The sequence below is a fragment of the Castor canadensis genome, chromosome 15 (assembly GCF_047511655.1).
Source record: "Castor canadensis chromosome 15, mCasCan1.hap1v2, whole genome shotgun sequence".
NCBI lineage: Eukaryota > Metazoa > Chordata > Mammalia > Rodentia > Castoridae > Castor > Castor canadensis.
This window is the reverse complement of record NC_133400.1, coordinates 88,876,333-88,901,220: the sequence shown is the minus strand read 5'-3', so window position 1 is coordinate 88,901,220 and position 24,888 is coordinate 88,876,333. Positions and strand designations below refer to the sequence as shown.

Genomic DNA, 24,888 nt, shown 5'->3' with positions numbered 1-24,888 from the left:
CTCCTGATCTCTGCCACCTGAGTTGCTAGGATTACAGGTGTGAGCCACTGGCATCTGGCTGCTTTGGGTATTTTTTCAACATGGTCTCATATTTATGCCCTTGCTGGCCTATTATGCTGCTTGTATACCTGGGATGACAGGCATGCAATCCCACACCCAGCTTTTGTTGATTGAAATGGGGTCTTGCTCACTTTTTGCCTTCGCTGGCCTCAAACCACAGTTCTCCAAATTTCCGCCATCTAAGTAGCTAGGATTACAGGTGTGAACTAACATGCCCAGCACTAAATTACTGCAAATTGAATTTTGCATAATTACTATCAATTTGGTTAAAAAGTTCAGGACTGCTATTCCTATTTTTCATTTTTAATCTCTTTTCCTCTCCTAAAATTTACATAATCAGAAAATCACCTAAGTACTCAAAGACTTATAGCAAATAGAACAGCCCTTGCCCCTGGTTCTGTTCCCAAAAAGAAAACACAGTTCAACTCTTAACAATCTTATTGTGGCATTTCCTTTTAATATTTTCTCTATGGAAGAGGAGGATTTAGCTCTCTGAACACAGCACAGCCCATTTCTCCTCCCCCATTCTCTATAGTTAGATCCAAAAAAAAATTTTTTTTTTTTTTTGGTTAAAGTCGTGGTCACTGGCTTTTTGTCATGGTGACAAAATACCTGAGATAAACAACTAAAGAGAGGAAAGATTTATTTTGACTTTATAGCTTCAGTGCTCTGAGTCCATGGTTAGCTGGCTCCACTGGTTTTATTTATTTATTTTTTGGCGGCACTGGGTTTGAACTCAGTACCTCACTCTTGCTGACAAGGTTCTCTCATGTGAGCCACTCCACCAGCCATTGGTTTTATTGTTGATGGTAGAAAAGGCATGGTGGAGGACAGCTGCTTGCCTGTGCTGGCCAGGAGGCAGAGAGACAGAAGAGTCTAGAGCAAGGTTGACAAAGGCATGTACCCAATGACCTACTTCCATAACTAGGAATTCATCTAATAATCCAGTGAATTACTCTTTGATTAGTCTAGTTCCCTCATGATTCAGCCATCTCTTAATGCCACCAGTTGGGGACCAAGCCTTCAACACATGAATGTTTAGGGAGGATACTTTGTATCTCACGGTAACACTACTAAGTCACTATTATATAAGTAATGACTTATGATTCAGGTAGTGTATTTCCATATGTAATTCCAGTTTTTTCTAGAGGTAATGATTGCCCAGATTTTCACGTCCTTGTTTCTTTATCTTAAGCTCTGTTGAAATGTTATTTCTGATATACTTCCTCCCTTAGCCTTTTTTTTTTAAATCAGGTCATCTTCTACTCTTTTTGAGGATATTAATGAGGATTTTATTATTTTCAACAAATATTTATTAGCTGATACAGTGTGCCAGGCAGTGATCTAAACACTTGAGATGTATCAGAGGACAAGTTAAAGAAGACAGCCCACCTTGGCTGTGGACGGTTGCCAAGTACCCACCTTAACACACATTAACCTCCTTCCCTTAGAAAGAGATTGCCAAGTCCTAGCTGAACACAAAGTTGCCTGAAAAAAGTCTGTGTTCCCCAGCTGGTATTCTGGAAGGAGAGCTGGGACTCTGATTTAATTCAACAGACATTTTTTTTTAACATCTCCATTTCAGCCTGAGGTACAGATTTCACCCTTTGTTGAAGCTAGTGTTTTTAAGCCCAGAGTTGCTCTGGTTTCCTTGATCTACACTACAAAAGCCTCTGTGAGTTGATTCCTATTCACTTCTTATCTCTCACTACTGCCTTTTAAGATCATTTACCTTTTCACTCAATGGAAGTACTTTATAGCTCCTCCACCTTTTTCCTTCTTTCTTTTTTTTTTTTTTTGAGACAAGGTCTTGTCTACTCCATAACCTGGGATCACCTAAAACTCATAATCCTCCCTTCTCAGCCTCCTGAGTGCTGGGATTACTTTGCCACACTCAGCTGCCTTTCATCCTCTCTTTGGCACATATGAATTGCCACCATCACTACTCCTGTGCTTTAGGGCCATTCAGAAGTAAAGTAAGGATTACTTGAGCATTGCAATGCATGACAGTCAATTTGATAACCAAAATGGTTACAAAATTAGTTACTAAGTAAATAATGAACAGAAAGGATATACAGCATGGAAACACCGGACAAAGGGATGATTGACATTGCAAGTGAGACAGAAGGAAGGATGTGTAAGACTTCATCCTGCTATCCAGAATGCTGCACAATTTAAAACTCATGAGTTGCTCATTTTAGGAATTTTCCATTTAGTATTTTCAGACTACAGTTTGCTGCAGATAACTAAAACTGCTGTTTGAGTTGTTGTTAATCTCTTACTTTGCCTAATTTATAAATTAAACTTCACCATAGGTAAGTATGTATAGGGAAAACACACTCACTGGGGCATGTGGGAGAGGATTCCAGGCAGTTAAGCATGGAGCTGGTGGTAAAACTACCTCCTATGACTAAGAGTTAGACAGAATAAACTGTTCTGCATGGTTAGGGTTAGGTTTGGCCTCATATAATGGATAATATACTTCAGTACTTGTAGGGCTGCCATGACAAAATGCCACAAACTAGAGGACTTAAACCAACAGAAATTTATTCTCATCGTTCTGGAAGCTACAAGCCTGAAAGCAAGGTGTTAGTGGGACACTGCTCCCTCTAAAGCCTCTAAGGGAGAGGTCCTTCCTCACCTGCTCCAGCTTTCAGTGATTGCCATCAATCCTTGACCTTCTTTTGCTGCAAACACTCCAGTCTCTCTGCCTGTGGTGTCATGTGGCATTTTGTCTGTTTATATGTCTGTGTCCCTTTTCTTATGAAGACACAGGTCCTATTGGATTTGTGATCCACCCTAACCTTATCTTAACTAATTTTATCTGCAAAGACCCTTTATTCACATACGGTCACATTCTGGTGGACACTTTTCAACCCTGTACAGTGGTTTTATTTTTTTTTCCCCACCCCCTCCCTTACCAACCACTCCGCCCCCTCTCTCTCCCCCCCTGTACAGTAGTTTTAAATAAGGTACTTTTGATGGCTTCTCAGCTTTTTGGCTGAGGTCAAGTGAAGAGAGTATTCCTGTTCCTCATACATTGTGAGATAAGCAGTCCAGAGGTGACTGAAGAGGGTATTGGAACCCAGTGACCACCTCTCTCATTGCTCTGCTATCCTTAGTATAGCAAGAAGGAAGAGAAGAGATAGCGTCAGAAGGCCTGTGCAGGCTTTTCTCTAATAGTGCAGTATAGTATTTCTGCTTGCACGCAGTGGTCAGAACTTGGTGAAATGTATAGCTAGCTGCAAAGAATGCTGCAGAATATAACTGATTTGTATCCAGCTAACACTAAATTTCTATCCCAGAGCTAAGGGGAGTGAGTAGGGATTAATATGGGTAAACAGCCATCTTCTACAGTCATCCTAGCCTGTCTTATTTTCCCACACCATATTTTCAAAGTAATTTCTTGGATGAATCCAAATTACTGTGCTCAGATAATTTTTTAAATGTCTTGATATTTTCTCTGAAAAAAGGATCGATGTAGGAATAATAACTACTAGATTCTTTGTTTTTGTTCTTTCATTGGTTTTGCTTTGTTTTAGGTTTTCTTACTTTGTTTTGTTTTTTGAGAAGGGTCTCTCTAAGTAGCCCAGATTGGCCTTGAATTCATTATGTAGCCAAAGCTGAGGTCTTGACTCTGTCAATCCTTGTGCCTCTCCACCTACCTCCCAACTGCTGGGATTTACAGGTATGCATCACCCAGCTAACCTCCTCAAAATTTTTAAGTGAAATTTTGCATTACTTTAGGTGCTCGAGACATTCTGATGTTTCAGTTATGTTTTTAAGCACAGCTTCCCCAAGTTTACTTCAGGTCATGGCAATCAGTCACCTCATCTTCATGCATACTGATCTGGTGGAGCCCATATCATGGGCCACTCTTTTTGTTTTTGGTGGCACTGGGGTTTGAACTTAGGGCCTCACACTTGCTAGAGGGCCACTCTACCACTTGAGCCATGCCCCATCCCTGGGGTGCTCTTCTTCCAAATGCATTCTTTTTCCCAGTCCCCTTCTTATAAAGTGTGAACTGAGCATCCAAAGCTTTGGAAAGAATTAAGATTTGTATAACCATTTAAGAAGTCTGGACATTAATGAGAAATCAAAGGGGAAGAACTATTTTTGGTGAAGATATATTTCCTAAAAAAAAAATCAAGCACCCCTTAGTCCTGTGAGCAGCCATAAGGAGACTGGGGAGAAGGACAGAAGAGGATTTTCTCGCTTTCTCTTTACCTTGCATCTTTCCCTGTGGCTCTTGTTCTCTGACTCTCTTCACTCCTTTCTCTGCTAAACAGTCTGTACTGTTCCTGCCAAAGTGAGCGTCCGAGCCCCAAACCTCATCTTCACATCTGTCTTTTCTGTGGTCTTGGAAGTAAGTACGAGCAGTTGTTGCTGCCCTGCCAGTTAGTGCATTTCAGCATGCCTGGTAGAACAGGCTTGGGAATTTCTCAGCTCAAGTTCAAGACTTGGGGCCTGGTGCCAGTTGCTCACACCTGTAATCCTAGCTACTCAGGAGGCAGAGATCAGGAGGATCAAAGTTTGAAGCCAGCGCTGGGCACATAGTTCAAGAAACCCTATCTCAAAAACCCATTTCAAAAATGGGCTAATGGCTCAAGCAGTAAGAGCACCTGTCTGGCAAGATGAGGCCCTGAGTTCAAACCCCAGTGCTGCCAAAAAAAAAAAAAAGACTTAGGAGTGTGGTGGAGATGGGGTCAGAACAGGAATGAGCAGGTGAAAATAATGTAGTAGACAAGTAACACGCTGTTATCATTCTGCTCCCTGGCCTGAGGGAATTCTTAGCATCTCTCTTTCTGCATCTTACATAGAGGTAAGACGCTAAGTTGCAGGGCATGGTGCAAGATGGCCTGTTGCCACTGTAAAGGGTTGATGGTTTCTAACTGAAAGACCCCATCTTTGTCCTTGAGAAAATACCTGAGGAAATACTTTTTTGTTGTTTTTGAGATGAGTCTCACTGTTTTGTGCAGGTTGATGTTGAACTTGTAGATTCAAGCAATCCTACTGCCTCAGCTTCTTAAGTAGCTGGGACTATAGATGTGAACCACTGCATCCCACAGATTGTTTTTGAGGGTCTCACTATGCAGCCCAAGATAGCCTCAAACTTGAGATCCTCTTGCCTCAGCCTCCTGAGTAGCTAGTATTACAGGCATGTTCAACCATGCTCAGCTTTCCCCAAGGAAATAAGATGCATAATTTTCACTGTGATAAAGTCTCAGGTTCCCTACTGGCCTCACTATGGACAGTTGCTTATAAAACTGTATATTCACCTTCTGCCTCTCACCAACTGTATTATTTTATAACAATGACTCTGCAAGAATGAGGCAACAAGTTTTCCTCCAAGCATTTGGATAAAGCATATTTTTTTGACAAAAATAAATCTTCCTCCTCACATGTCCTTTCAGGCTTCCCACCAGTCACCCACACAGCCTCTTTCTGCATAGCCAGTCCCCTTCTGCTAATGACAACCTTTGGACAATCCAGATGTTCCCAGAGATGGAATAACTTTTCTAATTGACTAGTGCCACCACACTGACTGCTTGTCAGTGGCCCGTAGCTTATGTGTTGAAATATGTCATCTCCTGGGGTACAAAGGGGATGGAGGCGCTGCAGGAAGATGTTAAACTTCTTTTGAAACAAATGAATTTGGAAATGTTGGGCAAGGCGGGTAGTGATGTAACTGGCTTTTTCCAGTGTTAAAGGTGCTGTCTCTACTCATCTACACAGAGTAAGACAGGTAAGAGGATATATTTTCATACCAGTTTTGAAGGGTGTATTTATTAAATGTTTCCTCTTAGGCCCTATGGGAATTTTTTAAAATAGTAGATATCCTAAAAATCATGCTCAACTGGACTTAATGTGTTTCTAAAATATCTAAACAATGATGCTAATAAACAGGTGAAGAGGCTGGGCATGGCAGTACATGACTGTAATCCCAGCTGCTTGGGAGGTGGAGGTAGGAGAATCTCTGTCAGGCCAGGCCTAGAAAAAAGGTCAAGACCTATCTGAAAAATAACTAAAGCCAAAAAACGGCTGGGAGTGTGGCTTAAGTGGTAGAGCATTCACCTACCAAGCACAAGACCCTAAATTCAAACCCCAGTACTGTCAAAAAAAGAATCTCGATCCTCCTGATCTCTGCCCCTGCTAGGATTACAGGTGTGAGTCACTGGTGCCTGGCTCTTTGAGTAAGCTTTAGGATTGGAATATGAGGCACCTTAAATATACCAACTTTGGGTCATTTTGAACAGGCTCTGAAAGCCTATGAGGGCCCCTTCTCCTGGCACAGGAGCCTTGTGGATATCACCGAGCTGGGCATGCCATCCACACTCCTTCTCCTACATGCCCCCTTATAGGAAATGCAGATTTCTGGTTTCCCCAGCAACTGTGTGTCACAACTATGTCGGGTGAGATCTAAGTAGAAATATATGGGGTCTTGGGACAGCTCTTGGCTTCCCAGTAGAAAGAGAAGATATGGGGGTTGAGGGTAAGGCACCTGCCTAGCAAGGCCCTTTGTTCAAAAAGAAAAAGAAAAGAGAGAGGTGTGGCTGGTATTGGTCCTTTGCCCTGGCTTCAACCTTGATGGAGTGGCGTGATGCCTGGAAACACAGCAGTGGTCTTGGACCACCATGGTTGGTGGAACAGAACATTACTGGACCATTGCCTGAGCCTCAGCCTGCTTATCTCTGGACTTATAAAAAAAAAAAAAAAAGAAACTCCTTTTGTTAAGTCACAGTAATCTGGGTTCTGTTACTGAAAGAGAAAGCATCCTAACAGAGAACAGAATTCAGCATCTGAAAACGAGTGGCTCCAGAGAAAAGATACTAAAATGTGGAACTGGCTAAGTGAAGGAGGTAGGGCGGTAGGCAGTAGAGAGTCAAATATTTCAGGCTGGAATATGAGGGGCTGCACATCTGATAATAATCAGTTATATGGTCACCTGGTAAGAGACCCAAAGATTAAAGCTTGAGGGTAATGGGGAAATAGGATTTATTAAATGAAGTCTCTGCTGTTAGCTTGAAATCTGAACTGGCTGAGGTCCCTAATATGGAGACTTGGGGGGAGAAAAACCAAATGGTGAGCCATTTAAGCAGACTTGATGAAGTCCTCATTGTCACTTCATGTGTTTGGGATTGACTAAGAGTCTTTAGCTGTAATAGCCTGGATCTCAGGGATCCATACTCAGCCTTAAAGAGAGGAATGCACAGCCTCCAGGTATGCAGGGGTGGAGTGGCAGAATTTGCTCAGACTTTTGGTGGTCTTGTAAAGCTTCGGGGAGGCACTGTGGTTCTGATTTGGGTTTTTTTGTTGTTTGTTTTAGAAGCACTGGGGTTTGAACTCAGGGCCTCACACTTACCTGGCAGGTGCTCTTCCATTTGAGCCACTCCACCAGCTGTGTTTCTGTCTAAAGAGATGGACTGGGGCAGGCTTGTGAAAAGCTCACTCAATTCCCATTCCCAAACCTCTTCTTCTATTTGACTTTAGAAACATTAAATCTTCTCTTTCTCAGCTTTGATTGCAGCTAATTAGTAAGACATAAGCAGAAATCTACTGTTGGGTGGGTGTTTCTGGGATTAGTTAACTTTCAAGAAGAAAAAGAGACATACTGCTGCTACTCACATCCCAAATACAGTCAAAATTATCTGCCAGTACAGCAGCCATACTGAGACCTGGAGGAAAATGTGAATCCCAGAGAGGCTGTCCTTGACATTATTGAGTCTCTAAAGCAGTATTAGTACCTACTACCTCCTGACTTTCTTATTGTGTGCGAAAAACAAATCCCGGTTTGTTTAAATTGTATAAATCGAGTTTTCATTTACATGCAGCTGAAAGCATTTCTAACTAACAGACACACACTTCAGAGATGATTCTACCCTACTGGGAAAGACCACTGGGGTGAAGTTACTGAAACTTCCTTAATTAACACTGGCTATGAGTTAATTAATCTATCTTCCAGTAGAGTGAGATCTGGGATGAGCTGGGGTAGCCTCCATATCTGAAAAGCTCCTCGGTCCTATTGTTGATACCTGAACTTATACATGCTAAGCCTTACCACAGTCAGTGTGTTTATGGCATCTGCACAGATCATATAAGAGCCTTGTCCAGCTCAAGGGGGACATGACAGTGCTTAAAGCTCCCCTGGGCTATGGATTGCCTGTTGCTGATGCTGATTCTGTATCCCAGACTCCTTATCTAACAGATCTTACTTTCAGAAAAGTCTTTCATACTATCCAAATTTATTTATTTATTTATTTATTTATTTTTGGTGGGACTGGAGTTTGAACTCATGGCTTCATGCTTGCAAAGCAGATGTGCTACTGCTTGAGCCACATCTCCAGTCCATTTTGCTCTGGTTGTTTGGGGGATGTGGTCTCATGGACGTTTTGCCCAGGCTGTCCTTGAGCCATGATCCTCCTGATCTCAGCCTCCCAAGTGGTTAGAATTATAGGCATAAGTGACCAGTGCCTGGCTTTTTTTTTTCTTAAAACAGCTTTTTAATGTCATTTGCTTCTTTAATTTAGCAAATGACAAACATTCTCTGTCATTTAAGGGGAAGGAAACACAGGTAGAGGAAGGAAGAAGTGACCAGAGGCCCCAGCAACTTGGTCACACATCCTCTCCCCACTGACCTGGTTCTCGTCCATTGTTTAGCTTGGCTTCTAGAGTATCCTTATTGCAGGTGAAGTGAGGCCCATGACAAATCACTTCCTTCTGGAAGGGATTATGTGGTAAGTTTAAAGCTGCTGTGACTGTTTTCCTCCTCAGACGACAGCATCTCATTCTAGAAACGAGTGCAGCGAAGCAAGTCCTTGACCACAGAGGCACTGAGCCTGATCTCTGGGGAAATGTCTCCATGGCTGTATACAGGTCATTGAAACTCAGGCCAGTAGACTGAAGGCCCTTGGGACCTGCTAAGCTAGCTCCTAAGGACTGTGATGACCTTACCTGAAGATGTGACTGAAGGGGGACCAAGGCTCCTTGGAGAAAGGCCCTGTGCTACATGGGATCCAGCAACAGTCAGGAGCCCTGGATTTAGGGCTCTGCTCTGTCCTTGTCTGGCTGAGCAATCTGGGCAAATCACTTGCTCCCAGCATTATTGTCTATGAACTGGAGTGAATTCTTGCCTCTGCTTCAATCAAAGGTTGGTTAGGCTGGGTACCAGTGACTCACGCCTATAATCCTACTCGGGAGGCAGAGATCAGAAGGATCACAGTTCAAGGCCAGCATGGGCAAATAGTTTGTGAGACTCTACCTCGAAAAAACCCATCACAAACAAAGGGCTGGTGGAGTGGTTCAAGGTGTAGGCCCCGAGTACAGACCCCAGTACCGCCAAACAAACAAACAAAAATAAAACACTGGTCAGGATGCTATGAAGCAAACAATGAGAGCTTGTGGTATCATTAAAAAGCAAAGGAGGCAGGCACTGGTGGCTCACACCTATAATCCTAGCTGCTCAGCAGGCAGAGATCAGGAGGATCAAAGTTTGAAGTTAGCCCAGGCAAATAGTTCTTAAGACCTTATTTCAAAAAACCTTATCACAAAAAAATTGGGCTGGTGAGCTGGTGCAGCGGCTCAAGGTGAAGGCCCTGAGTTCAAGCCCTAGTACCGCAAAAAAAAAAAAGCAAAAGAAACCAGCAACAGAGGGAGGAGGAGATAACCAATAGAGGGGAGAAAATATTTGCAGATACATCAGTATATATCCAGAATATGCAAGGAACTCCAAATGTGTGCCACTGCCATGGCTGTGACTACTGGCTACCTAAGGACAGCTGAATGTGAATGGTAACAGTACTCTCCTCCCATCAGTTTGAAAAGAACCTGTCCCTAGAGAGTAAGTCCTGATTTCTGAGACTTCAGCTAAAGGGAGGAGAAAGAATAATTAATTGCTGTCTTCCAGAGTCAGGGTTATACATCAGGGAGGAATTTGAACAAGAGGGATTATTGAAAGAGAAAAGATTCACTCTCTGCATCTTTTTTTTTTTTTTTTTTTTGGTGGTACTGGGGTTTGAACTCAGAGTCTCACACTTATTAGGCAGGTACTCTACCACTTGAGCCACTCTACCAGCCCTTTTTTGTGTATTTTTGAGATAGGGTCTCGAGAACTATTTGCCTAGGCTGGCTTTGAACAGTGATCCTCCTGATCTGTGCCTCCCAAGTAGCTAGGATTACAGGCATGAACCACCAGTGCCAGACTCTTCAAAGCATCTTTCATGGAGCCAGATCTGACTGCCTTGGGAGCACTGGGAGCCCACCCCTGACTGCATATAGCCCATTCTGTCCCAACGTAAGCATGCCATTTTCTGAGAGTATAGCACACACTTGTAAAGGCCCAATGCTCGGGAGGCCTCTGCAGGAGGACTGTGAGTTTGAGTTCAGCCTATGGTACATAATGAGACTCTGTCACAAAAAAACTTCCTGAGGATTAATCACTGTTTATTTGCTTTAATAAATCGCTCTCTATGGTAGGCAGAATTTTAATATGACCTCCAGTCTCCCACCCCTCGTGTCTCAGACCTTGAGCCCCAGTCCTTTCCAGTTATTCAGTCCAGCACTGAGCTAGGTGCTGCCGTAAAGGATTCACTGATGTAATTACTGCCCATCAGTGACCTAAAGACAAGGAGATTGCCTGACAGCCTGAGTCCTTTAAAGCAGTGTTTTCTCCAGCAGGACCCAGAAGCAGAGGTCAGAGTTCAAAGCATGGGGAGGATTGAACTGCCCTTGCCTCTGGAAGATGGAGGGTGCTATGTGGCAAGGAATGCAGGCAAACTCCCCGGGTGGTCCCCAGCTGACAGCCAGCATGGCAAAACTGAAGAGCAAGGGGAAATGACATGGCTCTTCTGTTTTTCCCATGCTCTCGCCGAAGAACCTCCGGGCTGCGATTGGCCATTGGTAGGTCTGCCCAAGGGAGGGGTGCCCTGCATAGGCATCATGAACCCCAGGAGGTTTTGCTTTAGTGTGGCCCAGTAGTAACAGAGCCATCCACATCGTTATCACCTGGAACCTCAGTAGAAGGCTAGGATGCTGATTCTTGGGCTCCCCATACACTCAGTGAATCAGAACCTGGGGTGAGGCTAGGCTCCCTGCTTACCCAGCCCTCCAGGTGGTTCAGATGTTGACTCGGGTTGGACCTCAGGGTACCAGGTTGCACTCTGTAAGGTGCCTGTTCTCCAGTGTTGATAGAAGGAAGGAGAGAGGAGGACTGGAGTCTGGCCAGCTATTCTGCAATTTCCACAGAATTCCTAGCAATTAGGCTAGATTTTTAAAACACCACTTTGATGTGCTCAGAGTACCTTAGGATCAAGCAGAGTAGCAGTCTAATCGATTTCTATTAGCCTGACCCTGAAATGTCGGTGGGTGCAAATGAAGGTTTGAGTAATGGCGGAATTACATAGTTCTCTGACTCATGCTGTATTGTCAACAGGCCAGGAACAGAGTGTCAATTTAAAACAATTTCAAATCCTTTCTCTAGGTCTGAAAACCAAAGGGACTGTGTGCCACTACCCCTGCCCACCTCTCTCCAGTACTGGATATGCTGAGTTTTGGTCTTCAGCCTTGGCTGCCTCAGCTGACCCACTCCTCCATAGCTGGTCCCATCACTGTGGGAATTTGCAAAAGCCACTCCTCCCAGTAGGTGTCTTTATGCCTTCTGTGAGGGACAATGCCAAAGCATTCTTTGAGTTATTAAACACTGTCATCCATCCTTGTTAGCTGCTTCTGATTGGAAGTGAAAGAATAAACGTTCCCAGAATTACTAAACAACAAGAATATGAGAGTTCTGTGTCTGAAAAGGGAAGGAAAACAAAGCCGTGATGAGTGACATTGTTCTTTCTTTCTCTCCACACAATTAAAGAGACTCAAAGTAGAGAGATCAGAATACATCAGTCTGATCTGTTTTTCCTCACCAAAAACCGGATCTCCAACTCTCCAGAGGCCAGCCAGTTGTTCTACCATCCAACTGAATTCTGACACTACCTGAGTTTGTGTCAGATGTCCCAGGTTTAAGGTTCAGTCCCCCAAGACCCAGAAAGTACTGGGTACCTGGTGTACCCACACTGCTGTCCACCTTGGCTATAAAGTCAGGGATTCCCACGTGCTGTAGCCTCCCCTCCATTTCATTTTCATGTTCAGTAATTTGCTAGAACAGCTGGCAGAACTGGAGACGGCCCCTTTCTTACTATTATTCCATTTTATTACAAAGGACATGAGTCAGGAGCAGCCACAGGGAAGAGATGCACTGGGCAAGGGAAGTGGAGGTGGGGGCAAGAAGCTTCTATGCCATCCATATAATTACCAGTCGAGAGGCTTCCTGAATTCCATCTTCAGGGTTTTATGTGGGAGCTTCCCTGCATAAGTGCTATTGATTAAATCATTCACCACTGGTGGTTAATCCTCCAGCCACTCTGTCTTCCCCACTGGTCAGGGGCTTCAGCTGAGGCTTGCAATACTCTATCATGCCTTGGTCTTTTTGCCACCACCTCCCATGTTCAAGCCCCAGCTCGAGTCATCTCATTGGTTTAAAGAGAACACTGATGAATCCAGAGATTACAAGGGTTTTAGAAACTCTGGGTCAAAAACTATGACCAAAGACCATTTTAAATACTGTATGTATTTCTTATTGTGTCACAGTCAGCCACACATCCCTGTGAACTGGTGAGTCCACTGGGGCAAAGGTGACAGCTAGAAGGAATAAGACCCAGAGACTTCAGAATGCATGTTCTCTGGCTTTGCATAACAGCCACTGTGGTACGTGCAGTCTGATGGACTCTTTATCTGGACCAGCTGGCCTTAGATAAAATTTGCCTTCTGTGGCAACTGAGTCCATGAGGCTATATCCACTTGACAGTATCATCATGACAGGGAGAGGGTCAGAGGGAGCTGACAATCACTCGGAGCACTGAATCCGGGTCTTCTCCTGAGGGCCCCATGGCCCACTCCTCTGAGATGGGCTAACACCCACATTCTAAGAGTTTGTGACCCAGCTCTCAGGCCAGCCCATTTGGCTGAGTCTGTACAGAAGGCTCAAGCAGCAGCCCTGTTCCCAAGCCAATTTGTAAGCAAGTGCAATGGGTTTGCATCTCGATGAGTACAAAGCCAAAACACGTACGGCAACAAAATAAAAGAGTAGAGGAGATAAAGGAGAGCATGGGAGTTATTTCCAAAGCAATGCCGTCTTTGGACACAGGAAGTGTGGGGGTTTTATTTGGGGAGCCTATACATATTCCTGTAAGAAAGCACTTTGGGTGAGCACAGTTATGACCGTGCTCAGTTTAAAGTCACAGTCAAGAAAGAAAATATGATGGACACTTTCGGGTGCAATTAGCCCAGAGTCATGGAGCAAATGTTCGAAAGATTAAAATGGAAGACAGAAACACTTTTGGGACTGCTCAGCTTTTATCAAAAAGATGGTGGATAGGACTACCTATGGACATGCCCAACTTTTGTCATAAAGAGTAAACTGAGGCAACCCTCTCTTGGGACCCCTTCCAGCTCTGGGGGCTCTATCTCAATAAACTCTCACACTTCACTCGAAAAAAACAAAACCAACCAACCAAACACACAAAAAGATAAAGCTAAGCGGGGTCCCAGTGGCTCACACCTGTAATCCTAGCCGCTCTAGGGGATCATGGTTCAAAGCCAGCCCAGGCAAATAGTTCACAAGGCACTATCTTGAAAATGTCCAACACACAAAAACGGGCCATCAGGGTGGCTCAAGTGATAGAGCACCTGCCTAGCAACATGAGGCCCTGAGTTCCAACCCTAGGATTTAAAAAAAAAAAAAAAAGATTAAGCTGAGAGCCAGACACCAGTGGTCCACGTCTATAATCCTACCTACTTGGGAGGCTGAGATATGGAGGATTGTGGTTGAAGGCCAGCTCATGAGACCCCCTCTCAACCCAAACCTGGGTGTGCTGATGTGCCTGTCATTCCATCAATGGTGGAAAGGGTAAAATAGGAGGATTGCAGTCCAGGCTGGCCTGGGCAAAATATCTCAAAAGTAACCAGAGAGAAAAGGACTGGAGGCATGGCTCAAGCGGTAGAGCATCTGCCCAGGATACACAAAGCCCCAAATTCAAACCCCAGTATCACCAAAAAAATTTTAAAATGTAGTTTGCTTCTGCAGGTACCTGCCTTGCTTAGCAGCTAACAAATTCTCCCCTAAGACATTTCACTCCAAGTGAGCCTACAAATGCGCAATGGGTTAGAAAGTCATTTACTGCTTGGTCCTACTTATTTGACTTTCTTCAGCTTAATGTGAGTTGTGGTCCCAGTTCAGGAGTAAGAATTTGTAGGCTCACTTGAGTCTTCTGGTTATTCTGGTATGGTAAATCTAGGGAGTCGTATCTTGTAATTTAAGAGAAGCCTGAGTAGTTAGTAAAATTAAACAAGGTCCTGTCCAGGTTGGGTTAAAATTGTCCTAGGAGGACCCTGACTTCCAGGTTTTTAACTATATCTAATCCCCTGGTTCATAGAGGTAAAGCCTTATCTCTGTAGAAGAAGGAAGTTTTACATTTGCATATCTATTGCCCTGGATTGATTATGTTTTATTGCAAATTTAACATCCATATTAGGGTGTTCCTTAGAGTTAGTTCCCCTGGAAAGGACCTTCACACAGCATTTTAAAGGAGCTGAACTTGAGCTTCCTTTGGGGGACAGCTCTGGGTAGGTCAGAGCAAGAGTAGACATTTTAACTAATTTTCATAAGCTTCTTGACACAGTTTGGCCAAGGGAAACTTCAGGGTGTGCTTGGGCCTTTTGGTATCGCCAGATGACTGGGGTCTCCATGCTGCACATAACCTCCACTATCCTGCTAGCACCTGGGAACTCCCTCTCTATCTTTGAAATAAAAGTGGGGTCATCGTCAGTCTGGATAGATCAGGGCAACAAAGACCTGGGGATCATTTCCTTTAAAAGTCCTTTTCATAACTTCTGTCCTTTCTGCTCTACAAGGGAAGGCTCGTCTCTACCCAGAAAGAGTACCTGCAAAATTTTAGAGAGATTTAACTCCTCCTGGGGTGGTCAGCATGACTGTAAATCCATTTGTCAGTCCTCTCCAGCCAGTGTGCCTCTGGCTTGTCTTGCCTTTTCTAATGGGAGTCTGGGGACCTCATTGAATGATATTTTTCTGGCAGTTGACACATAGTTCTGTTAATGTGGCTATGATCTTTATTAAACTGTGAGTTTTTATTATTCCATAAAGCTAGTTGTATAGAGTCTCTTTTCCATAATGAGTTGAACAACGAGTCAATTTAATAATACGCAAGTCACCTTTCTGGCAACCAGACTTTCTTTGCTTGTCTGCCATTCACCCCACTGACACAGAAGACATGTGAAAGTCTGCCCTTTCTTCTTTCTCTTTTTCTGCCTCTGAGCAGGAGGGAACAGATTGGTAGAGAGGCAGGGAGAGGATCAAAAGCAGCTGGAGAATCTCTTTGGACAAAGCTGCTTCATTGGCTGCATGTGTTCCCTTTATTATCTCTGAATCTCCCCTCTGATAGGTCCTGCAGTGTACGGCAGCTGCTTTTATAGGGTCTTACTGCCTGAGGCAATCTAAGGATCTACTTTCCTATTCAATTTCTTTGTTGGCATTATGAAGACCTCCCTTTCCAGACTGCACTATGACCGTGGATCGCTGACAAGCCACATCGGGAATCTGTTCTTCCTTTTGATTCCAGTGCCATAGTCAGCACCACTGTCTCAGCTTCTTGAGCTAAGGGTGTGTGGCTGGGAAAGCCTTTTTGCCTTAATGGTCACATGGACAGAGGCCACTGCACAGCCAGTCTGACACTGCCTATTAATTATGGAATTGCTTCCTTCTACAAAGCATACTTCTTAGGATTGGGCAGGGGCTCCGCCTGAAGGTCCTTTTTGCTTGGGTTGACCTGGTCTGTGAGTTCTGAGCAGTCACGCAGTAGAGGCTCTTGTGATACAGGCAGTACAATGGCTAGCAGGGTTTGCGAGTCAGGTGGTGTCTAGAAACTCCGCCTGGAACTGTAACATTTGGCTGCTTGTCAACCACTGATGGCCTTTTGTCTCCAGAACGCTGGAGAGCTGGTGTGGGGTCCATGCTGTCAGGGGCTGCCCTGGAGTTTAACAGATCTCTTTCTAAGAGGCGGATGAGGCACTTGAGAACATACAGAAATAAAGGCGTTAAAACCTGTGAGCTTACACCATAGGACAGAGGCCCAAGAAACCTGTTTGTTTTTTCCCTTTCCTGATACTCCTGTTCTGTTGTATTCTGTCTTGGCCAGAGTGACCTTTTTATAAAGTGGTCGACACTAAATACGAGTAAAACTCAATCTTTCTCGCCAGTTCCATCTAAGGTAATCAGGGCTTCTTGGAGAAAATCTGGCTTGTGCTAAATGGGGCCAAACAGGAGACAGGAGCTCCTTGGCCCCATTAATTCTCAACTTCTATAAGAAGGAGCTGAAAGGAATCAGATTGGTCCTCTATTTTCCCTCTCTGAAGATGATTTCATCTTCTCTCTTTCTATGTTCCTCTTGCCTGCAGAACGCACATTGATTTAGCTGTACTGGGTCCCTTTCTGGGAACTGTATCACCTCCCTTATCCAATGTCTTCCTCCCTTCTGGGTTTCCTGAGGGAACTGGAGGGTGATTACCAACATGGCAGCTTTCTCTCTCTCTCTCTCTCTCTCTGTCTCAATCTTTCTCTCCCTCTCTCAGTACTGGGGTTTTAACTTAGGGTTTCACATTTGCTAGGCAGGCACTCTACCACTTGAGCCATGCCACAAGCCCTTTTTTTCATTGGTTATTTTGAGATAGGGTCTGGCTTTATGCCCAGACTGGCCTGAGCTGTGATCCTCCTATTTATGCTTCCCCAGAAAGCTGGGATGACAGGTGTGTATCACCATGCCCAATCATTGGTTGAGATGTGGGTCTTCTGAACTTTTTGCCCTGGCTGGCCTTGAACTGTTATACTTTTGATCTCTGCCTTCCAAGTGGCTAGGATTACAAGCTTGAGCCACTGCACCTAGCTTTGCCTTCTCACTTTTTCCTCCTCTTCAGCCACATCTCTGTTGTTGAAAACATTAAAGACAATCTCTACCAGATGAGAAAGATGAACTGAATCCACAGCCAATTTCTGGAGGTACCCCTGGATGGCAGGGGCAGTGTGAGAGAGGTAACAGGCTTTCTGGGCAATCTAGATGTCATGTTTTATTAACCCTCTTTGACTTGCTCACACCTATACTTCTGTCCTATCATTTTTAGTCATTTTCCTTTAGGACAAAACCTTATTCTATCACACAACATTCATGCAAAATTTTTTACTCTTTTTAATTTTCCTTACCAAAAATACATTAGAATACTTATAACTTCATTTGCACTTCTCTCCACTACTTTCTGGTTCCTTTCTGCCTTGTTTTGATTCCTTCCTTAAATTTACATTTTGAAACAATAATTTGAGGTCTCCAAATTAGCTGGGTACTGGTGGCTCATGATTGTAATCCTAGCTATGCAAGAGGCAGAGATCAGGAAGATTGAGGTTCAAAGTCAGCCTGCACAAATAATTCAAGAGACCCTACCTCAAAAGTACTCAATACACAAACACACACGCGCGCACGCACACACATGCACACACACACACACACACACACACAAAGGGCTGAAGGAGTAGCTCAAGTGGTAGAGAAATTGACTAGCAAGCATAAAGCCCTGAGTTCAAACCCCACTACTGCCCCCCATCTCCAAATTAGACGAAATCATTTTTGTCTCAATAAAAGAACATATTTAACATTTTTCTTACAGTTCTTCTCATTAAAAATACACCTTATTTTCTTTGCATATTTTTTGCTGATAGAATTATATATATTAATAGAAAATTTTAACTCTTGGTAACCTTGATTTGTAGTTAAGATCCAGGAAGAAAGTATTTTTAAATTATTTGCTATATTTCAACAACTTAGATCTACAACAGGCCATATTTTTAGTAAACCCAAATATATGTTGTCATTTTTATAGAATTTAAGAAGCTAAGAGTAAACTTAATTTATATTTAGCAATTGATGATTCAATATCTTAATTTACTTAGAAATAATTAGGTGTTTCATATCATATAATTTTTAGATTTTAAATTACAAGGAGTACACTTACACACTTACAAACACTTTTCATTTGAATTTACCTAATTTATTTACTTTTAACAGTTATTTCTAAACTTCCCATGAAAACATGAGATGTACAAGTAGAGTCAGTACTTCATTTCCTTGCCAAAGATCCTAAAAGTTAAAAATTATAACTTAAACATCTAGCAGATAACAGGCCTTTGGAATAATTTGACAGTTTTAATTTTTTTGGTGGGACTAGGCTTTGAACTCAGGGCTTCTCTCTTGCAAAGCAGGTACTCTACCCCTTGAGCCATACCTCCAGTCCATTTTGCTCTGGTTATTTTGGAGATGCGGGCTCTTGAACTATTTGCCCTGCTGGCTGGTCTTGAATTGTGATCCTCCCAATCTCAGACTCCAAGTAGCTAGGATTACAGTTTTAATTTATGTGAGCACCCATTTATTAGCAAATTTGGTGCCTTGCAAACATAAACATACTTGTGGAGGTAGTATGTAATACACACATGTGCATTACAAACACACAAAAATCCTAAAGATCATATAGCTTTCACTTAGACTTGTCATTTGCTAGTTTTGAACATGTCAGACTGTTGATTCGATTACTTCCTCAATAACCCTAAGCAATCCTTAATCTTAAATATGTTCTCCATTGAAACAAGGTAGAAAATTTCATCTCAAAATGCAGAGCTTAACTTAAATACCTTTGAGAGGGGCTTAAGTAAGATTCCTGTGAAAGCAAAGAGAGTCAAAAGCTAAGGCCTTACTCTTGAGCAGAATCATCTAATACAATTTCTATTTTCTAACAAAATGTTGGGTATCCTATGTTAAAAAAAAAAAAGTAGACTGGTTCAGTGGCTCAAGCCTGTAATCCCAGCACAGTTGGCAGAGATTGGAAGGATTGCAGTTCAAGGCCAGTCTGGTGAAAAGTTAGCAAGACTCCATTCCAAACGACAAGATGGCATGGTTTTATGCTTCTGTAATCCCAGCTACACAGAAGCATAGATAGGAGGATCAAGAACCGAGAGACCCTATTCAAAAAATAACTAAAGCAAAAAATGGCTGGTGGGATGACTCGAGTGGAAAGGTGCCTGCCTAGCAATCATAGGGTGCTGAGTTCAGACTCCAGTACTGCCAAAATGGAAAAGAAAAGAAGAGAGGAGAGGAAGGAGGAGGGGAGGAGAGGAGAAGAGAGGACAGAGCAGAGGAGAGGAGAAGAAAGGAGAGGAGAGGGGAAAAAAAAAAAAGAGAAGAGAAGGTGAGACTTATTCTGCTGGCTTACTATGTTTTAGTAAGTCAGTTTAAAGAGCTAATTGGCAGAAAGAAATAGATCTGTTTACAAACAGAAATTTGTTTTGCAATGTTTTAAAATAGTCAACTAAAAGTTCTGTAAGTCATATTGGGAAACAAAGGAGGCTTGCAGTCATATGATACAAAAAGAATTTCTTCAGCCCAAGTATCTACCTTTGGGTCTTGCTCTTGCTAGGCAAGCGCTCTACCGCTTGATCTGTGCCCCCAGCCCTCTCTTCCTTTTCTTGCCATTGGTGAGGAGTCGGACATCCTCAGTAATGGAGGACACAGGCCCTCCTTCAGTATGGATACCATGCTGCCCATATAAGTTGCTCAAAATCAAACTTCACAATTCTGTACTCAAATAAAATTTTGTCTTCGGTATTTTACAGCATTGAAATTGTAAAATTCCCCATCTTGAGGTTTCAGAATATGAAAACAAAACCTGATAGCAACAGAGACCTTGACACAGGTCTGCAGGATGGAAATGGTCTCCAAACTCTTAAAATTTAGGTTGCTGGCTGGACCTCCTCTGAGGCTTTTAAGGTCAGACATTCCTGGCTAGCCTCCCCTTAAATTGGAGATTCCTTTTAATCTCCTGGACCTCTGGTGTCAGCCTCTACAGAGGTAATCTTTCAGGTCTCTTGAGACGCAAGCTCAGACCTGTGGCTGATCCTTAAAGACACACCCAAAATGTGTCTGCCATCTTTCCTTCTTGAACTATGACTTTTTTTTTTGAGACAGAGTCTCTCTGTATAGCCAAGGCTGGCCTGGAACTTGTTCTGTAGCCCAGGCTGGCCTTGAATTCATGATAGTCGTGCCTCAGCTTCGTGAGTGCTGAGACCATAGGCATGTGCCACCAAGACTGCTCCCTTGCTCACTTTTCTACGTCAGTTGGTCCTTCTTCACTCTGTTACCCAGACTATTAACTGACTCCAGGGTCTATGACTATCCATCTATTCAGGGAAACTTCTGTAATGGCCTTGCTCTCCTTACTTGCTGCAGGTAATAAATCTTTCTCCACTCTTTTATTTCTTGGCTATGCTTGTTTTGGTTTCACACTCACCAAGATGTGAACCCACTGTGTTCAGTTATCAATTGACAACCCGGATGGGCTGTTCGCCTTGAAGGTGTGCAGACAGGAGAGACGATGAAGAAAGGCAACCTGTCCCTGGCTGACCCCCCGCACTGCTGACACCCGGACATATTACTGGGCCCTGACTCACAGGTCCTGCACTGCTGTGTGTTTCTTGGGTAAACTTGGTGACCGTTTCTAATGCTTTATTTGGACGTTTCCCTGAATAGGTGGGTGGTACTGGGCTGTGTGTGTATATGCTACTGGAGTTTGAACTCAGGGCCTTGTGCTTTCTAGGCAAGCACTCTCAAGACATGCCCCTCTTCCTTTCTGCTTGAGTTATTTTTCAGAGAGGGTCTCGAGTTTCTTCCCCCCAGGCCAGCCTGGACCCTCCTACTTACCTCCCTAGGAAGCTGGGATAACAGGTTTTACCACCATGACTCACTTTTTTGTTGAGTTGGGATCTCGTTAACTTTTTGCCCAACTTTTGCCTCAAACTTTGATCCTCCCAATATCTGCCTCTCAGCTAACTGGGATTACAGGTATGAGCCACCATGCCTGGCCATGATGCTAGATTCTTAAGTCAGCTTATAGAGAGAGTCTCAGTAACAAAGTGGAGAAGGACTGGGTAGATCTGAAAGTAAGTAAGAGAGCTGGGTGTAGTGGTGCATTCCTGCAATTCCAGCACCTAGAAGGCTGAGGCAGGAGGATTAGGAGTTTGAGGTTAGTTTTGGCTGCAAAAGGGAGACCCTGTCAAAAAAAAAAAAAAAGCTGGACACTGGTAGACTGGTGGCTCACACCTGTAATCCTAGCTATTCAGGAGGCAGAGATCAGTAGGATTTCGGTTCAAAGCCAGCCCTGGCAAATAGTTCACAAGACCCTATCTCAAAAAAACCAATAATAAAAAAGGGCTGGTGGAGTGGCCCAAGGTGTAGGCCCTGAGTTCAAACTCCAGTACTGCCAAAAAAAAAAAAAAAAAAGAAATCATGGTTCAAGAAGGAAAGAAGGCAGACGCATTTTAGAGCATGCTTAGGTCAAGGTCATGGAACACATATTTGAAAAGTTAAAATGTCAGACACTTTTGGGCATGCTCAGCTTGTGTCATATGCTTTAGTAAGAGTGAAAGGAAAAGGCACTTTGAAAAGTTTGTTAATGCAGGAGTTTACCCATAAAGGTGCCTGCCTTGCTTAGTAGCTAACAAAGTGACAAGAGGCCATTGAGGCCACAGTTGCTTCCTTCTCCTTGGAATCATCTCTCTTCAAAATGGGAGAAGGGAGTTTGAACTGTCACCCAGGAAACATAGCCTGCTCAGAAACTCATTCTGATTAGGAAAAAAAACACACTGCCTACTGACTGTAACCTCAGTGCAATTGGATGATTTGTTTTTGACACATGGAGGGTAGGCCCATTGCTATTTGCATGGATATTTTAAATATTAGGAGTGCAGATGTTCTGCCTAACATCAGTGCTTCAAAGTGCAATTAAAATAGCACTTTCTCAGGAATGAACTCTTGGGGAAGGTGAGTATTATTTCACTGTGCTGTCCTGGAGAGGGTCATTCACAATGCCGGGCCCAGGTGATCCTTGGAGCTCAGCCTTCAGATTACTGGGGTTCCTGAGTCAGACCGCTTCACCAGGCTCAGAATTGTTTTTTTTTCTTGAAACAGGGTCTCCCTATGTAGTTCCGGGTGGCTTTGAACTTGTGATCCTCCTACCACAGCCTCCTAAGTACTGGAACTAATTACGAGCCAGTGCCACCACACCCAGCTCAGAATCAATCTCTCTCTCTCTGTCTCTCTCTCTCTTTCTCTGTCTGTCTCTCTCTCTTTCTCTGTCTGTCTCTCTCTCTGTCTCTCTCTTTCCAGAGTCTTACCATGTAATGCAGCCTGGCTTAAACTCACTATGTAGCCTAGGCTGGCCTCACACTCGTGATTCTCCTCCCTCAGACTCCTGTAGGCATGCATCTCCACACCCAGCTGGGAAATGATTGTTAACTGACCCCAAACAGGATCTGTCTTTGAGATTTCTGGGTCTACCATTTAATAAGGCAAAATAACGCAGGGAGGGTGCCTCCTCCCTCTGTTCTCTGGTATAGTTCCTAAATTGACACTATTTCTCTTGGCAGGTTTATTGAAGTTCTGTTTTAGGTTTTGGGAAAACAGCAGGGAACAAAAAAGGAAAAAATTACTCCTTTTCGCCGGCTTACTAGACAAATAGGCAAGAATCAGGTTTGCCAGGTGGCAGTCAGTGCTGCGGAAAGGACACCGGAGCCGGGAAGGCTGTTAGAGACGAATTCTGCTGGGCTCTCTGTCCGGCCCGCACTTCATTTCAGAAACACTCAACCAGCCATTTGGGAACATCCTCTGTGCTGGTCCTGTGTTCCCGAACTACATAATGGTAAAAATGGGACAGAATTGCTCCATGTCCCTTCCCGGGATGATGGCCGGTGCTAATGAATGAGCTGGTTTTCTTTCCTGCCCACTTTTCCCTCGTTCCGTGGCATCTGAAAAGCAGGACAGCTCCAGGGCCAGGCAATTTCCACCCCTAGGGGCTGTTGCCCCAGGGCGGGACCCGGAGCCGCACCCCAGCCTCGCTGCACCCCAAGCGCAAGGGTGACGCGACTGCCGCGCTTCCTGCTTCGCCGCGGTGCCTCCTCCGCGCGGTGACGCGCCGGGCTTTGACCAAATATGTCCCTTTCCCCTCCCTCGCCAGCCGCATCGCCCGCAGGCGCCCCGAGCCGCGGGGCTGCCGCTTGGACATCGGCCTGCCTGGGTGGAGCGGGCCAGCCCCGCAGAGAGCGCCCCCTGCGCGATGCCCTTCAGGAAAGGTAGGGCCCCCCCTCGCCACCCACCGAGCCGCCCGGGAGACCTGCGCGGCGCCTGCACGCAAAGGCGGGCTCGGGTCCTCGCCGGCTCAGGGCTTCGGGGTTGCTAGCGCAGGTGCGGAGACCCGCACCGCCTCGTCCCCTCGGGTTCCACCTTGTCCCCTCCGGCCCTGCCCCGCCCCTCCAGCAGCGCACTGTCTCTGCTGTCCCGCACTGCCCTCTCGGGCACCGCACTGGCCGCTCCACTCCGCACTGGCCTCTCTGGGGACTCCGCGGCGACACCACGTGCGGGAGACTGGGCTCAGCGCGGGTGGCGGACAGCGCAGTGCGCGAGCCGCGGCACTTTCAGCAGTTCCTGGGATGCCGCGGCGTGCGAGCGCCGGGATTCTGGTGGAATTGGGCCGGGCACTTTAGGGCTGTCGCTGTGCATCTGACGATTCTGGTGGCTTGGAGGGGGCTGCGGATGGGAAGAAGCCGCGTGGGATGGAAGGCAGCTAGGATGCCAGTCTTGCCTCTGCCCCTTCTCTCCTGATCCGGAGGAAGTCATTTCACCACCCAGTTTCAGTTTCTTCCTCAGCAAGATGGGCACAGGAAGAGGGGTGACTCCGTGAAGACTGGGAGATGGGCAGAAAGAAGCAAGCCAAGGCCCCAGTGAGGTTGGCCTGGTGGGCGTCTGTCTGGCTCCATGTCCACAGGCACTGCCCTCTGCCCTGGCTCCCCAAGCTGGGCTACTTACCGTATGGCTTCCTCTGTACTTGGCTAAAGGACTACCAGAAAAGTCCAGAGAAACCAAGACTCCTGGTCCCATTTTACAGGCAGGGCAGTGGAGGCCCAGCGAGTCCCCCAGTCACCTCTTAGGGCTCTGCTGAACACTGGGCAACCCTCAGATCAGAGCCCTTGAATGAAAGGATGGAAGGGGGAGCCGCAGACTTGTGCGAGACAGAGACTTATTTTACTTTCAAACTAGGACTGACTCTAGCACTTTCTATTTGTGTTGGGAGGGATTTGGGTTCAGGTGACCATTGTCACTCAAGACTCCCCAGCGCTGCCTAGGTAGTTGCTGATGCAGACTGAGAGGAAACCCGGTTTCCCCAGGTCCTATGCTGGGTGATTCTGGGCCCCTCACCCACCTTTCTTGCCTCCCTTCTCTCATAGTTCAGGTGAACTATGGGGTTAACACTGTGTTGCTGGGAGGCTGAGTTGGCCTTTGTCCCTTAAGCAGAGAGTGCTAAGGTATGGCATGGTGAGTTCCTCAATGTGAGGAGGGCTGGTTGACACTCCCCAACTGTTGGAGATAGGGAGATGGGGGAGGATGGGGAGAAGGAAAGGGCAGGGATGATGAGTTCTGTCCAGTCCTCAGTCAGCAAGTGATGGAGTTTAGAAATTTCAATGCATGATCACTGTCCTCCTATATAATGAGGCCACCTTGTCTCTGGGCTGTCTGGAGGCTCCCAGAGTCCACTCTGTTTCACTAGCTGCAGCGTGAAGTCATTTATCCCTGAGTTCATCACTTCTCTCACTGGCTTTTGTGTCCTTGTGGTCTCTGGTTGGCA

At 45.0% G+C, this 24,888-nt stretch overlaps 1 protein-coding gene and 1 long non-coding RNA gene across 5 annotated transcripts in view; both read left to right on the top strand.

Annotated features, from left to right (window-relative positions):
• The window catches only part of Pfkfb3 (6-phosphofructo-2-kinase/fructose-2,6-biphosphatase 3), a 99,873-nt gene that overhangs the window by 2,685 nt on the left and 72,300 nt on the right, over positions 1-24,888 (top strand). Inside the window, exon 1 of one of the 4 annotated variants that reach the window (XM_020183617.2) lies at positions 23,189-23,338. The exons of the other annotated variants lie outside the window; for them this stretch is intronic. Within the exon in view, the coding sequence (XP_020039206.1) occupies positions 23,323-23,338 (16 nt within the window). The 5' untranslated portion in view covers positions 23,189-23,322. Of the gene's footprint in view, positions 1-23,188; positions 23,339-24,888 lie in introns of those variants that run through there. 4 annotated transcript variants of the gene reach the window in all.
• Positions 3,013-12,541, top strand: LOC141417543 (uncharacterized). The gene is made up of 3 exons (XR_012442183.1): positions 3,013-9,208; positions 10,735-10,956; positions 11,537-12,541. It is a non-coding gene; the product is annotated as an uncharacterized lncRNA (long non-coding RNA).